The sequence below is a fragment of the Rousettus aegyptiacus genome, unplaced genomic scaffold (assembly GCF_014176215.1).
Source record: "Rousettus aegyptiacus isolate mRouAeg1 unplaced genomic scaffold, mRouAeg1.p scaffold_m13_p_8, whole genome shotgun sequence".
NCBI classification, from domain to species: Eukaryota; Metazoa; Chordata; class Mammalia; order Chiroptera; family Pteropodidae; genus Rousettus; species Rousettus aegyptiacus.
The window spans coordinates 28499027-28519619 of NW_023416311.1; the positions used below are offsets into that span (position 1 = coordinate 28499027).

General features: G+C 46.1%; 1 protein-coding gene and 1 pseudogene across 1 annotated transcript in view; one reads left to right on the top strand and one right to left on the bottom strand.

Annotated features, from left to right (window-relative positions):
• The first annotated feature begins 915 nt into the window (after positions 1-915).
• Positions 916-1734, top strand: LOC107511756 (annotated as a pseudogene).
• A 12927-nt stretch (positions 1735-14661) lies between these two features.
• COL26A1 (collagen type XXVI alpha 1 chain) overlaps positions 14662-20593 on the bottom strand; it is a 187356-nt gene continuing 181424 nt past the window's right edge. The window contains exon 13 of the mRNA XM_016146508.2: positions 14662-20376. Coding sequence (XP_016001994.1) covers positions 20216-20376 — 161 coding nt within the window. The 3' untranslated portion in view covers positions 14662-20215. The remainder of the gene's footprint in view (positions 20377-20593) is intronic.

Below are 20593 nucleotides of genomic sequence, written 5' to 3' on the forward strand. Positions count from 1 at the left end.
TTGTAGCTAACCTTGTAAGATGGGTAGGATGAATACAATTCCCATTTTATAGATGAGCAAGCTGAGGCCCAGGCATGAAAGGGCTGGCTTAAGGCCACATGTGAAATTAGTATCCAGGGAAGGATTAGGACTTGGGGCATCTGTTGGTTTGGTCTAGCCTAGCTGTCTTTAGTCATGGGAGAGGTGGTCCCAGAGGGCTCCAACCTCCTGCCCTGGTAGCAGAGGGCACCAAATCAGTCTGTTTCCAACAGCCACCCAAGGCCTTGCCATCCTGGACTTCCTGCTTCTCCATCTTACCATGACCTGCTTCTATGCTTGAAGAAAGGAGGCAGACTATGCATGAAAAGCTCAAGCTGTGAAACCACATGGTCCTGCTTTGGGAGGCTGTTTAATGGGCAGTTGGCCTGGAGACCGGGGAGAGCCTCATATGCCAAGTTGTCTCCTCCCTACCCAGCCACAGTCCAGAGGACTAAAAGCAACCCACCTTCTCCCCAGGCTCATAAGAAGTGTGGAAATCACAGAGGGCTTCCTGCAGGCAAGGCCCAGCTGTAGGTGGGAGCCTTCCCCTTGTCCTTCTGAGTAATAGGAGACTGAAGCCACAATGGAAGCTGAGAGGAGTCAGAGGCTGGGAAAGGCCATGGGTGCCACTAGGTGCCAACCCAAGGAAAGGGCAAGTGGTGGGAATGTGAAGGAAAGAAAGTCTGACTCTAAGAGAGCATGCATTGTGCAATGGAAAATGGCAAGGCTTTGAATAAACCTCACTTCCTAAGCATCTATTAGAAACCTGGCTCAGGAGTGACGTCAGAAATGTGACAGAGTGAGAGATGTCCCAGATCTCTCCCCTTGAAACAACAATAAGCTGAACATCTAAAACTCGACAAAAAACACCCAAACTGCACACCAGCACGTTTGAGCATGGGATCTGTGCATAAGGGCTACCACAGAGCCTACGCCGTCCATCGTGGCCTGTTCCTCTTCTGCTACCAGGCGCTGCTGTGCTGTGTGCCGCCTGCACATATTTTTAAAAATTAGCTACCCAGGAGAAATGACTTTTACTCATGTCGGCCGCGTTCTGAGGATCCGTGTGCCTCCCGCTCAAGTCTGGCGCTCATCTCTGCAGGATTTGTGGCCCCCAAACATGTGCTAGGTGTCACAAGGCACATTACTACAGTAAGAAACATCAGACTCTAGACGAGATTGACACATAAGTCGGCTTATACACAATCAGATAATTTGGACAATACCGCTCCAGACCACAACGTCCTTTTTCCAGAATTTGAAATCATAATAGAAACAGAAGAGGTGATTACACCTGAAGTTGCAGGAAAAGATGAATCAGAGATTATATTATAGGGAGTATAGGAACCACCTGGGGAAGAATTGGATTCCATGGCAAAACAAGAATACAGGGAAGATAATTTTTTCTACAAGTTTAAAACTAAAATAGCCTTGGAACCAGAACAGATTCTCAGATGTGGGAGAGAGATTGCCCCCATCTGGATCTTTGGTGAAAATATCCCTCAAGAAAAAGATATTCCAGATTGCTCCAGTGGTGCCAAGATAATGTTTGAATTCCAGGTCATGTCTCAGCTGCTCAACTACCTAAAGGTAGACAGACTGCTCAGGAATATCCATTGGGGGCGTCCTGCCCATCTTCACCTGTGCCGAAAGCTGTAGACTGGGTACTGGCTACACAAAGGAATTTGGAAGCAAGTTATAACAGATACACCTTAAAGACAACTTCGTAAAGCCTTAAAAATGCTCATAATCTCTTAGTCCTTGCAATTTCATTTTTAGGACTTTATCTTAAAGAAATAATTATACCAGAGATAGAGGTACGAAGATGTTGTTTTAAGCATTGTTTAATATCTAAATATTTGTGAAATATAAAATATCCAGTGACAGGGTATTATGTAAATTTTTGTGTATCTATTCAGTGGAAGGCTGTGCAGTTTTAATGGTACAGACCTATGTGCACACCAAATAAGATATAGGTATAAATTGACACCATTATACCATTATAGATGATATTCATAATATGATCATATTTTTGTAAAAATATTTGTGCACATGTATGTGTACAGAAATAAACCTGGAAAGATACACATTGGGTGTGAACTGTTCAACTGTGAATGTTGGAGCTCAGTGAAATGATCTTTTAACTTGTATGTATATTTCTTTAATAAAAATGGGTTATGTGCCTAATTAAGAAAAAAAAAGAAAAGAAAATGAAACCTGGCTTTGGGCCTTTTATAACTAGACCCTAAGGAAGGCATGATGGAGAACACTCTACCCATATGCTATTTTTGAAGGAGGGCTGGCTGTAAATGCTCCATCAGCCAATCCCAATCTATATTCATCTCTACATCTCAAGTCTCCACTAGAGTCCATCCTTACCTTCTCTCGTGACTTGTACTTAAACATTCACAACCACTCTGGCAAGAATGTAAATGCTCACCAACTAGCCATGTACCTCTCTATTTCCCAGCATCCTTTGCAGTTAATCTGGGCCATATAACCAGTTCTGGGCAATGGGAGTGAGTGACAGTGACCTGCATCACTTCTGGGCTGAAGCAGTTAGAAGCTGATCTGCTATCTTTGTTTCTCTTTTCTTGCAGCAATCTGGGAGGGACACATGTTCCAGATGATAAAGCTAAAAGTTGGAGGGCTCTCTTCATCAAACCTTACAGGGGCAAAAATTAAACCTTTGTGTTGGGTTAAACAACTGAGGTTTGAGGCTTTCTCCAGTGTTGATTACCTGAGTATTATTATCATGAGTAACACAATCCCAGGAAATTGAGATTCAGATTTCTGTCCTGCAGATGAGAACACTGAGGCCCAGAGAAGGGACTTGGCTACAATTTCTAGTTACAGAACCTTTTCATCCTGCTGTGTCTGATTGCAGATCCGGAGAGATATTCCCTACCCCTTGCATTATCAGTGTGTTGAAAACAGCCACAGGACACAGGCCCAGGAGATGGGAGAGGCAAGGAGCAGTTATAGCCTGATTTTAAAAACTTGCATGTTGTTAAAACTCCATTAGGTTCATGTAAACTACAATATGCGAGGCAACTGCTGTTCAGAAAGGCACAAAGGAGAGTTAAAACAGGGCAAAAGCCTGGGCCCCCCAGGACTGTGAATGGGTGAGAAGGCAGCTTGTGGGGTCAGCTGTCAGACCCCTCTACCTGCAGCACCAAGGATGACAGGTAGGGGCCGCCAGGGTGATGGGGAAAAAAGGCGGCAATAGGGCCTAATTTATAGGCACCAGAGAAGAAAATGAAACTAAAATTTATGGGGGCTCGAATGACTCGTTAGAGCCAAGCTTATTATCCATCGAATGCATCTGAATGTGTATTTATGGCTTTTCAAATGATCTCGTCTCACTGAAAATTATGTTCGAGGAATATCAACAGCAGTTCATCAAGCTGATCCAGAGTGAAATTCAAGGCCTCTCCTAGTCATCCAGAGACACCAGGAGCTGATCTCATTGGTGTATGCACAGATTCAGGAAGTAGGCATAAGCCAATAGACACTCTGAGCTAGGCCCTGCATTGGAGCCAGCATGCAGAGATATCACATATTACAGGACCCTGCCTCCACCCCACTGTGCCAGGTACTGAGCTAGGGCCTGGATCACATGGATCACTTAAGGAGCAGCTCAGAAGAAGGATGAAAAGAATAGCTCTATCATTTAACTGCTGAGTGTCCCTGGGCAAACTACTTAACCTATCTGAGCCTCGGTTTCCTCATCAAGAAAATGAAAGTAACAATTACCCCAGGGAGTAATTAGGAAACACACAAGATACTGCATATAAAGTGCTTATCCCAGTGCCGGGCATTCAGTAAGTGCCCATAGATGTTATATTTCTGCTATCATTATTATTATTACTCTAAGCATCATACTGTAATGTCTGGTGGAATCTGATCATCAAACCAAACAAAATAAGGCAAATTTCTAGCAGAAGCTCCACTTAGTAGAATGATCACTTACCTGCTTGATATATGCTGGACACCTGTGAGGTAGGCCCAGGCAGTCAGATAACCACTAAAAAGTATTTTTATATTGGAACTTTATAAATACATGAAAGAACTGGTTATGAATGACTTAACCTGCTTAAGTCTCAGACCTGTAGTTACCTTACTAAACTTTAAATTTTTCACAGTTTGACATAAGAGCTGATATTCTGCTGGTACACACTGGTATAACTGTCTCTTCCATATGTATCAGTAAATAACAGCTGCCCTAAATACTGGCAGTACCTGTCCTGGCCACCCTCCACCAGGACCCATTGATTAAAAATCTGTGCTCTGATTCTTGATTATGACTTCTGATCACAGAGTTTTAGACAAGGAGGCAGGCAGCCATTATTGTTACTCATCCCTCATTGTCACAGCCTCTCCCCTTTCAGCTAAAGTGACTTACAGGGAATTTCATCCCCCCATTTCCTTTTTCACTTTTTCTTTCAGGGACAAACATTGAAGACTATGACATTAAAAACAACCACATATACAGGGAAAATTAGAAAGTGACCATGTATGCCCAGGGAAAGGCGCAATAAGAATCTGAGAAGACCTTATGTTTACTTCCCAGGCTGATCCTTGGCACAGAGACATTCCAGATACAATTTTAAAAATCATTAAATAATTTTTTTAAAAAACCAGCAAACCCTGGAAAAGAGGAGAATCTGACTTCCAGAATTACCCCATAATTTGGTATTCAATTAGATTCAAACTGGATTCAGATGCCCAGTTTTCAATAAATAAGGTTACAAAAAAAGCATAAAAATATAATGTTATATGTTAACTGTAATTGGAAAACGAATGAAAATTTTTAATGAAAAAAGCATACAAAAAACAGAAGAGTATGGCCCATTCAAAGGAAAAAAATAAATCAATAGAAACTGTCCTTGAAGAAGACCAGATGGCAGATATATTAGACAAAGACTTTAAAACAACTGACATAAAGACATTCAAAAGAAGGAGGATGTGAAGAAAGTCAGGAAAATGATATGTGAACAAAAATTGGAAATATCAGTAAAGAGATAGAAAACCTAAAAACAAACCAAAATTAAATTCTAGACACAAAAGTATAATAACTTAAATTTTTAAAAAAACTCACTAGAGGGATTCAAAGACAGATTTGGACATATAGCAGAAAGAACCAATGAACTTAAAGTTAAGACAATGCTAAGGCTGAGGAACAGAAAGAAAGAAGATTGAAGAAAAGTGAACAGAGTCTATGGAACTTGTGGAATATAATTAAGCAGGCCAACATACACATTGTGGTGGCTTAGAAAGAGATAGAGAAAGGGGAAGAAGAAAGACTCCTTGAATAAAGGCTGAAAACTTTCCAAATTTAATGAAAGACATGAATATAAACATTCAAGAAACTCAACAAATTCCAATAAGGTGAACTCAAAGAGCCCCACACCAAGACACAATATAATCAAACTTTCAAAAGACAAAGAAAGGAAGCAGCAAGAGAGAAGAGCATCTATACACAAGGGATCCTCGAAAAGACTATCAGCAGATTTCTCATCAGAAATTTTGGAGACCAGAAGGCAGTAGGCTGGTATATTCAAGGAACTAGAAGAACAAAGCTGTCAACCAAGGATCTTAAGTCTAGCAACGCTGTCCTTCAAAAGTGAGGAAGAAATTAAAACCTCCCAGATAAGAAGTCAGGGAAGTTTGTGATCACCAAACCTGCCCTTCAATAAATACTCAAGGGAATCCTGAGAGGGAAAATGGAAAGATACTAGACAATAACTTTAAGCTGTATGGAGAAATAAAGATCTCAGTAAAGATAAACACATGGGAAATTAGCAAAGCTAGTATTTTTGTAATAATGGTTTGTAACTGTACTTTGTTTTCTACATGATTTAAGAGACTAATGCATCAAACAATTGTATTTGTATAAAAGCTAGTGTTACTATAACTTTGGTTTGTACTCCAAATCTTGTTTTCTACATAATTCAGAAAACTAATGCACTTAAAAGAATCACAAGTCCATGTTTTTGACCACATAAGTATAAAGATGTAATTTGCTGACATCAACAACTGGAAAAGGTCAGGACAGAGCTGTAAAGAAGAAGTTTTTGTATGTTGTTGAAGTTAAGCTGGTACAATTCAAATTAGAGTGCTATAACTTTAGGTCATTAAATGCAATCCCCGTGGTAAACACAAAGAAAATAGGTATAGAATAAAAGCAAAAAGAAATGAGAAAGGGATTTAATTATTTTACTACAAAAAATCAAGTGAACACAAACAAGTAAAGTGGGAAATGAGGGACAAGAAAGCTATAAGGTATATAGAAAACAAATAGCAAAATAACAGAAGTAAGTCTTTCCTTACCAGTAATTACTTTAAATGTAAATGGGTTAAACTCTCGAACCAAATGACAGAGATTGGCAGAATGCATCAAAATACATAATCCAACTATATACTGTCTACAAGAGACTCACTTTAGATCTGAAGACACAGACAGGTTGTGAGTGAAAACATGGAAAGTTAATCCCTGTAGATAGTAAATAGTTTGCCTTCGTGCATGCCTTTGATATGCAAACCAACAAATCCAGAGCCTATATTCTGAACCACCTCCTATATCTGGCATTTACACTCTAGGAGATAATATTTCTGTGCCCAAATCATCCCAGGGCCAGGCATCAGGCAAGTAGGGGCAATCCCTACACCCTAGACCTTATTAAAACTATTCAAGCTAGACGATCTCTAAGCTAGTCAGCCCATGCCTCCTGCTTCACTTATTCCTTCTCTTGAAATCTGCACTAAAGTCTTTTGTCCATGCATTCCACTTGCTCTTTCTGCCTCCTGAATGACCCATGTGCTTCCCCAGGCAGTCCTGCGTGGTGTGCCATAGCTCGTGTTTCTAAGGAACTATGAGTAAAAAACTTCTTTCATAAGAGGCTTCTCTTGATCCATTGGCCTCACCATACCTGATTAAAACAAAGCCAAAGTACATTTTAGTACAAGTTCCCAATCATGCAAGGCATTTTCCTCAAACTAACTCTTTAGCTGAGCCTTAACTAGATAATTCTAATGGTCAACCAGGCTGGCTGCTTTCAGGTATTGTGGTAATTGGTAGGAACATGGATCCCATTGTTATGCATCCATTGTCTTTCTTTTGCTATAAAAATAGGCCTCTTAGTCCAAGGCATGGTTGTGCAGGATTACAGGTTAAGAAATCAGTCACTTTATAAGCCTAGGAGGGTATGCAGGCAGAGACAGCAAACACATGTCTGGAGTAAATGGACATTCATCTTCCCTGTCCCTGGACATCAGAGCTCCTGGTTCTCAAGCCTTTAGACCCAAACTGAATTATACCACTGGCTTTCCTCATTCTCCAGCTTGCAGATGGCAGATTGTGGGACTTCTTGGCTCCACAGCTGCATGAGCCAATTTCTATAACAAATCCCCTCTTATCTATATCTATACTATATATCCTATTGTGTTGTTTCCCTAGGGAACCCTGGATATACAGCATCCATTGATTATCTTTTCCCTTAAGAATTATTGAAATTTTCCTGTTTTTCTGTTTATTGAGTAACTTTGGATGTTACATACTATGGTAGGAAATTCTAGGTCCTATTAAAATATTCTGATAAATATTTTTTTAAAGAAATTATTGTGGCTGGGTTTGGATCCCAAGTATCAATTCTCCTTTGAGCTGTGATTTCAGTGCAAGTCATATTTTAAAAATTTTTTCAGTGCTATTGTGGTCCGTCTCATGTGTTCACTCCCCAGAAGCTGGTCTATGACTTTGATAGTGGGCTACAGTAGGGGACAATAAATTTTGGCCCAACCTGTGAATTGTTGTGTAAAGGCCTGTGAGATTAAACTGTTTTTCAATATTTCAATGGGTTGTAAAAAAGGGAGAGAGAGAGAGAGGGAGGGATGGAAGGAAGGAGGGATGGAGGAAGGAAGAAAGGAAGGAAGGAAGGAAGGAAGGAAGGAAGGAAGGAAGGAAGGAAGGAAGGAACAAAGCAAGAAGGAAAGAAAGTACATGTGACAGAGAACATACGTTACCCGCAAAGCCTAAAATATTTACTATCTGGCTCCATATAGAGAGTTTTCTGACCTCAGTCTCAGCACCTTTGCTATGCTGTTTCAGGTCAGTCCCACACAGGCACAACTCAAGCCTTGGGATTTTTCCACACATTTAGAAGGTCCTTTTTCCTCACTCCCTCCTCTGCAAATCTTCTCCCTACACTGCTATTCTCCAAGGCCCCTTTTCCTGGAGCTCTCACTAGAAAGCCAGGGTTTTAGTCTCTCCATGCTATCATGCACTTGCTACAACCAGGTTCGCCTTAGGGAGAGTGGGAAGAGAAAAGAGAGAAAATTATAGGGATACCCCACCCTCTTCAAATTACAGAGGTCACTTGCCCAGGTGACCAGGGAAATTTTTTCTCTCAGAGTTTCAGGTGTGTGTAGGACTGCTGCCACCCCGGTACTGCAGATTCCTGACTGGGGCTTGTCTCAAGAAAAGGACAGTTAAGAGTGAAAGGAAAAAATTGGAATGTCCACTCATGTTCTCTGTTCTGCAAGATACTCTAGTCCCGGTTCTCTCGCCAGAAAGATAGGGTTTTCTTAGAGCTTATTCTGTTTTCATCCATTTCAGAGCTCCAATATGTAGTCTCTGCTAGAGTTTAACCTGGAAATGTGGAGAAAAATCAACAAACCAACAAATCAGGGAATTCACAGCTATTTCAATTATTCCTTGAGTTTTGATTTCCCTCTCTGACCTACTTCCTATGATTTACTTTTCAGAGCCCTCACAGTTGCTTTATGTATTCTGTCCAAGCTTTTTAGCTGTAATCAGTGAGAAGGCGAAGGTGAACTATGCTTCGCTGGACCCAGAAGTCCTGTGATGGAGCATCGTACACTGAACTTGCTAAACTCACTTCTTAATTCTAATAAGTTGTTCACAGATTTAGAAATTTTCTAAATGCGAAATGAGTTCATCTGGGAATAATGGCAATCTACTTCCTCCTTTCTAATCTTTATTTCATTTTCTTGTTTTACTGTAGGGGTTGGAAAACTTTTTTTGTAAAGGTCAGATAATACATATTTTAGGTTTTGTAGGCCGTATGGTTTCTGTTACAACTACTCAGCTCTTCAATTATAGTATGAAAGCAGTATTACAATATTTAAATGAATGGGCAGAGCTGTGTTCCAGTCAAGTTTTTTTGTATACAAACAGGTAGGAGGAAGCACTTCTGGAATGACAGAGTAAGGACTTCCAAAAATATGCTCCTTCATAAATGCAAAAATAATGCTGGCAAAAACTGTCAAAATCAACTTTTTCATGACTCTAGAAGTTAACTACAGGTTTGCAACAATCTGAAGAGTTGATTTTTTTTTTTCCAAAAACACGGCCAAAACACAGTGAGAACAGTAAGCTTTGTGAAGTTTTAACTTGCCTTCTTCCCATGCCCCTCTCCACAGCTCCATGTGATAGTCCAGTGACTCTGAGAGCCAGCAGCCCAGCAGCCAATAGAAAGGAAATAACATGTTTGGAGTTTCCCCAAAAGCCCCACCCTCAGAGAATTGTCACTATTCGATCTGTCTGACAGCTTCTGAAAAAGCTCCATTCTCAAGGATTGTCTCTATTTGACCTGACTCAGCTTGCTTTGTGCGAACGGCACTTGATTCACTGAACTCCCTTCTTACTGTGCTGAATTCCCTTCTCCATGATTCTGAGGGAAGCAGTGCCTCCCTTCCACTTGACCAATCAGACCTCCACGGACAGCCGGACAGCCGTGGTGGCCACAGGAAGCCAAATTCCATGCAGAGCAGCACTCGAACAGTTTCCTCACCAGCAGATTCCTGATTTGGGCTGTGTTTGTGGTTGTCTTACTGACTGTTTTCTCAGCCTCCTTGTTCCCACTGATTCTGAGCCCTCCAACATTCTCACATTAAATTCCCTTTCTGCTTCACCTAGCCAGTCAGAGTGGGTTTCAACAGCCCGCAGCTAAGAACCCCAATTGATATATTATTTTACACTTAACATTATATCACAGACATATTTCCATGTCATTAAATATTGTTGAAAATATTATTTTAATGGTTGCATAATATTTCATCATATTTATGTACCAAAATTTATTTAACCATGCCTTAGTAGTTGAGTAAATTATGAATTTATGTTAAATATTAATAATGAATATTATTGAATTCACATTTTAGCTTCATTCTGGCCATCTCCTTAGGTTGTCTTAAGAGTGAGAGCGTGAAGGTAATGGTATGAACATTGTATAAGCTCTTGTGCCATAAAGCCATTTTTTTTTTTGAGAAATTTTATACTGGTTCATAGCCTATTTTACCTGCACTGGTAAGAATGCTCAATTTCACTCCACTCAACAAGATTGGGTAATATAACTTTAAACAATCTCTGATCATTTTCTGGGGGGAAATCTAATTTGTGTTTTAATGGGCATTTCTTTGATTATCTGTGAAGCTGAATATTTTAAAATGTTTATTGCATATTTTTATTTCTTCTTTTGTATGTTTTTTGTTAACAGTTTTTCTTTTGGAATGTTCATGTCTATTGATTTGTAATTGCTTTTTATATGTTACGGGTGTTAACCCTTTGTCATATTTGTTGCTACTATTTTAGTCTTGTTTATAGTCCCCCAATAAATTTAATTAATGGTTCTTTAAAATATAAAGATTTTTAAATCTTTATGTGTTAAATTCTATCTTATTCTTTGTTATTTTTTCCTACTGCTTTTATGCTTAGAAAGGCTATACTTACTCCAATATCAAATATTTGTCTACAGTTTCTTCTCATTTTTAAATAATTTCCCTTTTTACATTTAATTCTTTAAATCGTTTAGAAGTTAGTTATATTGGAGTCTGGTGTGAAGAAAAGAACTAATTTTATTTCTTTCAAATAGCTAAGCAAATGTCCCGGCATCATTTATTGAATAATCTATTCTTTTCCTACAGATTTGCAATGCTACCTCAGTAAGCTGAGAGTTGGTGATCACCATGGTAACGGTGCCACCTTAAAAGCATTTGTTCTCACAAAGTGGAGGTCTGGTACCCAGCAGGCCTCGGTTTGGCCTCACTGCAAGTATTCCCTAATTAAGGTACACCTTTCGGTTTTGTCTTTTAAAAAAATTTTCTTTATAACCATGTTGCAGAATAAAAACTAAGGCCAAGGCCCTTTCATGTCCAATCTGTTATCAGCTGGGCCGGCCAGGGTGGTTGGGACATGGGGGGGAAATGGGCAGCGAGGTGCAAATATGGACAATGATTTGCTCCTGTTACGTCCTGAGAATCTAGAGGGACATCGTCAAGGTCCTCGAATAGCTGGAGGGTGGAGGGTAGGAAGGGCGAGGGTAGGAGGTTCATGTTCAAGAATGTGGCTCTACTCAGTTTCCTTATTTGTGAACTGAAGCGAAGCATGCCCACCTCCCAAGGATGTTGTGAGGATTGGATGACACCACAAAAACCTTAGTCATCCAGAGTAAATGACGCTGGGAAAAGTGACCTATTTTTTAGCCAAAGACTCATTGCCAAGATGTGTGTCAGGAAGGAGTAGCAAGTGAGTCCATCCAGTTTCTGATTTTACTTTATTTTATTATGAAGCCTTCTTTTTTACATTCCTTTTGTTAAGGTTTCTGTGCATATCAATGCATAAGTACTCATTAAACAAATGAAAATCTACCCCAAACAAAACAAAAAACAAAGAGTTAAAAGAATGTGGATCTAATGTGAAACGAAGCAAAAACTGTGCTGTGGTCCAACAAGAGCCCAGCTTGGGGCCTTAAGCACCCCTTCCCTTCCTGGGATGGCAGCTTCTGACACCAACAGGCAGCAAAGTTCACACTTTCTGCTCTCTGGAGCTTCTGGCCTTAGGTCCCTGGAGCCCACTTTCCTTATAGGGTATCTGTATCAGCCTGGGTGGGACAAGATCTGGGCCTGTGCTCATCTGCCAAGAAGGAGGAAACCTCCTTACTTTGGGGAAAGTCCCAGGGAGCCTGAAAGCTGGAGGGGAGACAATGAAGATACTTGACAATCACTCTGAATATTGGAGGACGTCAAATCCACCTGTTGATAATGGAGAGCAAGCGAGAGGTCATGGCAAGCCATAGGAAGATGCAGAAGCCGTGAGCAAGCAGAAGCTCCGAGGCTGGAGACAGAACGCCGGATTGCAGTGAGAGAGAGGACGAATGCACAGCAGAACTGTGGTTAATCAGAAACGTCCCCCCAAACCACCTGCTGCCAAGGCCCCAGGGCTGAATCAGAGCTGGCACTCTTCCCTTGAGACTTGCCCCTATGCTCATCCCTATCTTTGGGGTCCCCTGAGATCCCTGGAGCCTGCCATGAGCCCCTATACTTGAGGCACTTAGAATAGGTTTCTCTTGCTTATAATCAAAGCAACCCATATCCCAGCCAGCATGAGAGGCCTGGGGGTGGCACTCTTGGCCTTCCACTTGGCATGTCTTCAGGCATTGCTGTTGGCCCTGGATCTCTGGCCTTAACCACCCACCCCTCCCTACTTCTCCATGAGGAGCCAGGTACCAGGGCCTGCTAAAGTCCTGGTCCAGGTGATTTTCCTCTCATGCTCTCCTTTCACCTGTTCAATTGATGACAGAGAACAGTCTGAGGGCCTGGGCAGTGAAGAACCAACAGTGCTCTTCCCTCTTCACATCTAATAGAAGCATCCTTTGGGTGCAGGCCCTGACACCTGAGGTCAGAGTTTCCCAGCCCTGTGCTGCAGTTGGGCTCAGGTGTTGGTCCTTGGAGGCTATCAGGGTGGTGCTAGGACAGCCATGAGACCCTGGCTGGGCATGTCTACTGGGTGCAGCCCTGGTTATTTACCCCAAATCCTATGCAAATATCCTGTTCTCTGTGGGCAGTAATGTGAGAAAGTCAGGAAGCTCCACCCCAGGTGAGGGCAGACCGCCTGCCTTCAAGGGTGACCAAGCCTTATAGCTGGCATTCTAAGTTGCCCAGCATTGCTGGGGTTCTTGCTGTGCCGGGAATCTTGTAGAGAGGACAGTGCTGTGGAGAGGAGTGAGAATCCTGTTCCCCACGTCCTACAGAATCCTCACAGATCAAGCTTCGGGGTTTGGCTGAGATTTCTGGAATATGCTGATTCTATAGAGCTGCTAGGGACTTTACAAGTTATCAGTTAAGATAAGAGTGCTTAAGAGTGCAGGCTCCTGTTTGGTCATAAAGAGTAATGAATATCAATATCTACCACAACATGGATGGACCTTGAAATCATTATGTGCAGTGGAAGAAGCTGGACACAAAAAGCCGTACTGTGTATGATTCTATGTCTGTGAAATGGCCATAATAGGTAAGTCCACAGGGACAGGGAGTGAATTACTGGTTGCCTTGGGAGAGGGAGTGGGAGGATTATGGGGTACTGGTAGATGATACAGGGTTTCTTTTGGGAGTGATGAAAGTGTTCTAAAATTGATTGTGGTGATGACTGTACAGCTCTGGACATACTAAAACTTACTGAATTGTACACTTGAAATGGAAGAGTTGAACAATATGTGAATTACGTCTCGATTTTAAAAAGTTCAATTATCAAAAAGGGGACATAGGCTGCAGAGTTAGATAGCCCGGGTTCAAATCCTGGCCCTACCACTTTCTAGGTGGACAACTTTGAGCCAGCTGCTTGACTTCCTTATGAGTGAATTTGCTCATCTGCAAAATGAGGACAAGAAAGCATCTGTTTCATCAGGTTAGCATGGGAATTAAACACTTGAAATGGAAGTCGGTACACGTGATGGGCTCAAAACAGCGCCTGGCACACTCTCCCACTGAGGATGTCCTGTTCTTAGGAGCTCAGCGAAACAAACCTTTGCTGGTCGAGGTGGAAAATGGAAGCCTGAGGTTACTACTGTAGATGAACAGCAGCCCCCAAGTGCATGTCCAAGTCCTAACACCGAGAACCTCTGCATGTGACCTTATTTAGAAAGCATGCCATGGCAGACGTGATTAAGTTAAGGTTCTTGAAAAGAAGAGATCATCCTGGATTATCTGGCTGGGCCTGAAAGCCAACAAGTGTCCTTAGGCCATGTGAATACGGAGGCAAAGGTTGGAGTGACGCAGCCACAAGCCAAAGGGACACCTGCAGCCATTAGAAGCTGGAAAAGGCAAAGAGGGATTCTTCCCTGGAGCCCTCGGAGGGAGTGTGGCCCTGCTGGCACCTGGATATCAGACTCTAGCCTCCAGAGTTGTGAGAGGGTGTGTTTCTGGCAATTCTTACAGCAGCTTCAGGAAACCCGTACAGTCACTCAGCCCATAGTACCAAAGCCAGGACTCTCGACTCCAGTGATTACTTGGGACCCCTCCATTGCATTTATCTGTGAATAAAAAGTAGCTTCAACCCCAGATACCATGAGGGTTCTGGAGGTGGGGTCTGTGATCCACTTTTACAGACAAGGACACTGAGGCCCGTTGTCACTTGTCCATGTCACACATCCATCAATGTGGGGTGGGGCAGTCTAGGACATGAGCCTGGCTGTCTGCTGTGGCCACATGGGCTCATTAGATTTACCACCCCCTGCTTGAAACAGTATTTAATTTATCTTTTACAATGTACCAATTGCAAAGTCCATTAACTGGCAATTGAAGAAAGTTAAAGGGGGCATTAGAATTTATTAATAACATTGGAAATAAATCTCCCTGGAATTCAAGTAATTGAAAATCTTGTAAAATCCTTTTTTTTTATAATCCATAAAACAGGTCTGGAAAAGAGGTATTCCAGAAACCTCAGTGTGGTTGAGATTGTAGATGTGAGGTGGGGAGGGGCTTCTGTTTTGACCTAGGTACGCTTTGGATGCTCGCCTGCCCCTGCCCACCACCCTTTACAGTCTGGGAAAGAGCACTTCCCCACTGAGAATGTCGTGTGACTCACGGCAGTGATCAGAGCTTAGTGCCATGGACACGAGCAGATCATAGCCTAGCGTGGAGAAAACGGAGCTGCGAGGGCACCTTTTTAATGCAGGGAGATGAGGACTGGGGCACCCCAGTGACACCCAGACCACCTCTGACTGGGGCCCAGGGCCAGATGTCAGGTAGTTCCTCCCCATGCAGAAGAAAAGCTAAACTCAGGTAAGAAGAATGTGCCCCCAAGGGCCCTTCTCAGCCTGGAGTGGGCCAACCTCACCCAGGGCATTCTGGGAAGGGAAATGTTCAGAGGTGGCCCCTGAGCCCCTGGGGGCCAGGTGAGTGTCCGATTAACTTCCAGCCACATCCTGATTCCCTCCTGATCCCTGGAAATAGGTCATACCGTATTTTCTTGAGTCCCAGTCCCAAGGGAGTACAGCAGAAAATGTGGGGTCCTGTTAGAAAGTCCAAGAGGGACCTAGCCTGGGCTGACCAGTGCTTCTGGCCCACTTCTGAGTTTTTGACCAAGGCCATCCAACCCCTCCATTGGGAGATCTCCCATCCCAAGGCAGCACATCAGCTGTGAATTTCTGCCTGAGGCCATGATGTGTCCCCAGGCAGAAGCAAAGCATAACCCCTGACTCCAGCCCTTTCATAGGTTTCTCATTGCCTGTGTTGGGAGTGCCATTAAAAATATATTAGGCCCAGAACACAGGACCTACCACTCAGAACAGATCCTGCTCCTGGTACTGGAGCAGGATCCTAGATTGGGAGGGACCTAGGAAATAGGGTCGGTCACTACAGGTTGTTTCAATATTTTAACAGGTTCAGCTGACCCAGTGAAAGCTACTAAAAGTCAGCCCAGACCGAGTCCCCTCCACACTGTGGCTGCCATGCTGGGGCACTTGCCAGAAGTCACCATTTGACTGAGGCGATCCTGAATTTCTGTTTTAGCTGCTGGCTGAATTGGTGGGCCAAGGGGACCAGAAGCCCATCCCCCAACCCCACCCACAGAGAGGGGAGGATTTGAGTCAGGGCCCTGCCTGAGCCTGGGCTCTCCCAGTGCCTTGCTCTCCTCAGGCTCTGCTGGGCAGGGGAGTGAGGAGTGGAGGGTCTCACGGAGCTGGACGGCATAGTCACAGGCTAGGACCTTGGGGGAAACAAGGACTATGGCTGCTCTGGACCCCTGAGTGAGGGGGCCCGGAAGATGTTAGTGAAGGACAAGTCAGCTCCTGTCCCATCACACGCACATGCGCACACGCGCACACACACATGCATGCACACACACATACCAGGGGCTGGAGCCCATCAGTATTTAAGAAACGCCAGGTTTATCTGGATACTAGGGTACAGGAAAGAATTGTGCGCAGAGAAGTGTGGAGAGAGGCTGGGGTACACCCTGTGGGGAGCAGCGGATGGAGAGCAGAGCAGACTCAAGGAGGAGGGGGGTGAGGGGGTGGCCAATGCTAATTCTTCTTTATTGAACCCATGGGCAGCCCATACAGGCAGGTGCAGGGGTGGGAACTTAGGAATGCCTGAGGCAGCAGGAGGCCCCACAGCCCTCTCCTCACTCTCCCCCTACCCTAGGCTGATCCCCATGAGCCTCATCCCCAGAGGAGAGGGGGAGAGGGGCAGTTTTGGGCATTGGAGGGTGACTGGGCCCTGGAGGCCCAGAATGGCATCCTAGGTGGGGGCACTGGGTGACTTGCATCATCATTATAAGTCACCACTGGGACCTGCAAGCTGAGTGTCAAGTGCGGGTCAAGGTTTCCACGTATGGGCACGAAGTTGATCATGGCCTAGGACAGAATCAAAGACCAAAGAAGGCCCAAACCAACTCGGTCAGGGTGCAGGGGTCAGAGGAGGTGATGCTGATGCGTCTGAGCATTTTGCCCAAAGCTAAGAACCGTGCTTCCGCTGAGGCTATAAGTGCCGAACCCCACTCCAACCTGTACCCACAAGCTGGACAAAGATGAGGCCAGCCAATGAGAGAAGCTCTGGACAACGACTGGACTGGTACCGCTGTCACTGGATAACAGCCCCAGGTTGTGGAGCCCAGGCTGGGGACCAGGAACTGAAGATCCGTGAATAAGCGGGGAACGCTGTCACGCTTGCATGTCAAAAAGGTCATTGGGGCCAGATGGAGGAGAGAGGCCAGACTAACGTAAGAGCCTGCCCTTCTCCTTCAGGCCAGTTTCCTCCCTTTTCGATTTCCTCCCCCTCCCCTGGCATTCAGTGTCCTCCAAGACCTAGCGCCAGGCAGCTGCTTCGGTCTCCTGCGAGAATTCCTCCCCACCCTAATCTGCTCTGCTCATCACCCATCTCCGGCCTCTGCGCACACGTGCCCTCCTTGCGGTGCCCTCCCTTGGACTCTTGGTCTATGCGAACTCCACTCATCCTTCCAGAACTCAGCGGCTGAGAACACAGGCTCCCCAAGTCCCAAAGACCTATCCAGAAGCTCAGCTTCATCACTGACTAGCTGTGTGACCTTGGACAAGTCACTCAGTCTCTCTGGGGCTGAGCCGACCCCCCTGACCCTCCACAAAATGGGGAAGGCAGCTGTGAAGCTGAAGGGAGGGGGCACCTGCCATGTGTTTAGCACATGGTCTCAATCCTATGAAGGTCTACCTCCTCAGGGAGACCCTGTCCCACAGCCCCAGCCCTTGGGAGATGGGGCCTCCTCTGGAGTCCATACCTGCTGTCCTGACCCATCCGACACGCTGCAGATTTGGCCTGCCCTTGGTCTCCCCTTGGAAGATGGTTCCTTCCTGCACCCCCTTCTGCCTCCAGCAGCTCTGGTTGGGCCCCGGAGATTCTGGACATCCTGCTTCCGTCTCGGGGAGGGCTCACTCCAGACTCTGCGAGCCCCCACCCAGGCCTTTCCCAGACCACGTGCAGGATTCAAGGGGGACAAATGGAGGTTTCCTATACATCTTCCTATACATTGAGCTAGCCAACTTAAAATATGCTCTATGCTTTATAAGGATCTGGAAAACCAGGTTGACATCACATTGTGAACTCGCAGAGCTCTTCACTGGAACTTGATGGCCAGGGGAGAGCCAGCCCTTGGCCCTTTGAACCCCTACCTCCCCGGACCGGCTTGCTTCTGTCCTGTATTGAGGGGCTTTATGCGCAAGTGTGGACCACCCCCACACCACCCAACCCCCGCATGTCTATGCTTAGTCCACACCCTCCCAAAGCAGGAGCCCCCCTGGTCTAAGGATGTAGCTGTCACTGGTGACATGGCCTACCCTTAAGACATTCAGGGGAGAGGCCCATACAGAGCCTGGGCTGGGGCCACCAGGGCAGCACATTTGGTGTCTTGGGTAAGCAGGACAGTCTCTCTTAGGGTCCCATTCTGCCACTGGGTCTGGGAGAGTGAAGTGTTTCCTAGCCTGCTTCACTAAGGATTAGAGGACTTAGCTTGTCAGATGACATTCAGTCTCATGGGTGCCCCAGCGGGTGCTCTGGGCAAGATGGGGGGCCCCAGTGAGCTGCGAGGGTGGCTTGGAGAAAGAAAAAGGGATTCAGCCATCTGGGAGAAGCACTCGTGCCTCTAGCAGGACCATCCTCTCCCTCCTGCACCCCTGCATGCACGCTCTGTGTACACCTTGTCCAAGGAGTCAGCAATGGGCCCCCCTCCTTCCCACTCCAAGCCTTTGCCGATGCTGTCCGCCCTGGCTTCAGACCTCTTTCCTGTTCAGCTGACTCCTGCTGAGCCCTGAAGACCATTCTCCTCCATGGCCCCTCCTCATGCCCCTAGAAGGTTAGCTGCCCCCTCCGCTGTGTTGGTGTGGCCCCATGGTCACCACCTGCCATGTATGTCTCATATCCAGCCACAGTGTCACTAGGGACAGCCTCTCTCAGTGGCTGAGGGTCACTGTGGCCGGGCTTGCCAGGCCTCCCCAAAGCCGCTGCCACAGCACACCAGACCCCTAGTAGGGAGAGCACCTTTATTGTCAGAGCATTACAGATTTCCTGCCCGCCTCTGACCGCCCCTCCAAGAAGACAGGCCTGCGGGAGGCCCCTCTTTGGCCCCTGGGACAGCCCTGCCCCATGAGGCATAGTCAGGCCTTTGAGGGCAAGGAGAGGTTACCGGGCCTGGTGGGAACAGGCACAACCTCCCAGGAGCACCGAGAGCTCTGGGGATGGGCCGCTCCTGCTGCCCGGGGAGACATGCCTGGGGTGGTGCCAGCACCTATGAATCTCTGAGTTTGCTGTGCTCGCCGAGTCTGGGTCCCGGCCCAGTGAGAGAGGAGCACTAGGATGGTTTGGATCACAGGGGACCCATGGCCTGAGAGGCTTTGCGTGGCCTTGAGGGCTATGGTCTGAGCTACTCTGGGGCACTGGGGACCCGGGGGTCTGCTGTGGAGCTGCGAGGGCCCACGGCCCTGCGGGTGGGCACATCTCCCCGCAGCAGGGCCTGGGACTCTGGCAGCCCTCTTTTTTCTGCTTCATCAAGGAGACATTAGACTTGCCATGTAACACAGGATTGGCCATCCTTACAGATTCCCGGAGAAGGGTAGGGCTGCATGTGATAGCCCCTTGAGGATGTGCAACCCCCATTAAATCCTTCCTCCTCCTGCCTCAGGGGTGGGAGCACCCTGGTGGGGATGGGTGGTCTCAGAGAGCTTAGGAAGTGGCTGTGGGCTATGCCAACCTGGCTGGAGGGCCCTTGCACCTCCAATGGCCCTCTCAGCCTGGGGTCCGCATGGCCGTCACAGGTTTATTCAGGTTCCCCTTGGCCCCAAGCCAGGGGAAGGGAGTCAAGGAAGGAGGCCCAGGGCTCTGCCCTTCTTCCTGCTGGCCAGTCCAGCCTCCTCGCAGCCTTGTGCCCACCCTGTCTGAGTTTCCTGTGACGAGGGGAAGATGGCCAGGTAGAGAGCTCAGAAACTGAAAAGCTAGGGTTCAAATTCTGCCCCAGCCCTCCATGGTCCGGTGGTGTTGTAGGTTATTTATCCTCTCCAAGCCTCTGTTCCCCATGTAAAGTGGGGATAACAAGCCTACCTCCTAAGGGTTAAATAAGACAATGTAGGGAGAGCTCCTTGGACAGGCTGAGGTGTCACAGGGACTCAGTAAATGATGAGTATTATGATTATTCTCACATCCCGCCCAGCCCACCCAGACTCTGTCTTTTACAGGGACAAAGACAAGGCCCCTCTGGACCTTGCCTCTGGAAATTCCATCTGTCCCCAAGGCCCCCAAGCCCTGCGAGCCAATGTCCCTGATGATGATCCATGCCTGGAGCCCAGTCCCACTAGGGGTGCTTTCGGGAACCAGTGGAGGCACAGGCTTCAGGGCTGGGTCTCTGGTGGGGCCGGGCATGTCCTGGAGAGCTGGGCCCTTACTTCCCGCCGCTGGCCCGGCCAGTGCTCTTCTGCACAGGGTTGGGGCCGAGCAGGGCAGCAAGGGAGCCATCAGGTGGAGCCCCACCACGCTTCATCTTGAGGTTGGCTCTCAGGGCAGCGTCATGGCCAGAGCCTCCCTCTGGGGAGGCCAGGGGATCTGGAAGGAGAGCAGGAGGGTGGGCCTTGGGAGCACTCAAAGGCTCCCAGTCAGCAAAGGATGCACTATGCCCAGCAAGGACAGGGCTTCCTATTCCTCATGCATTCATTCACACATTCATTCATTCATTCACTCATGCATTTATCCATTCATTCACCCACTCATTCATTCATTTATTCTTCAACAAATGCTGACCAAGACTGAACTGTAGGCCCTG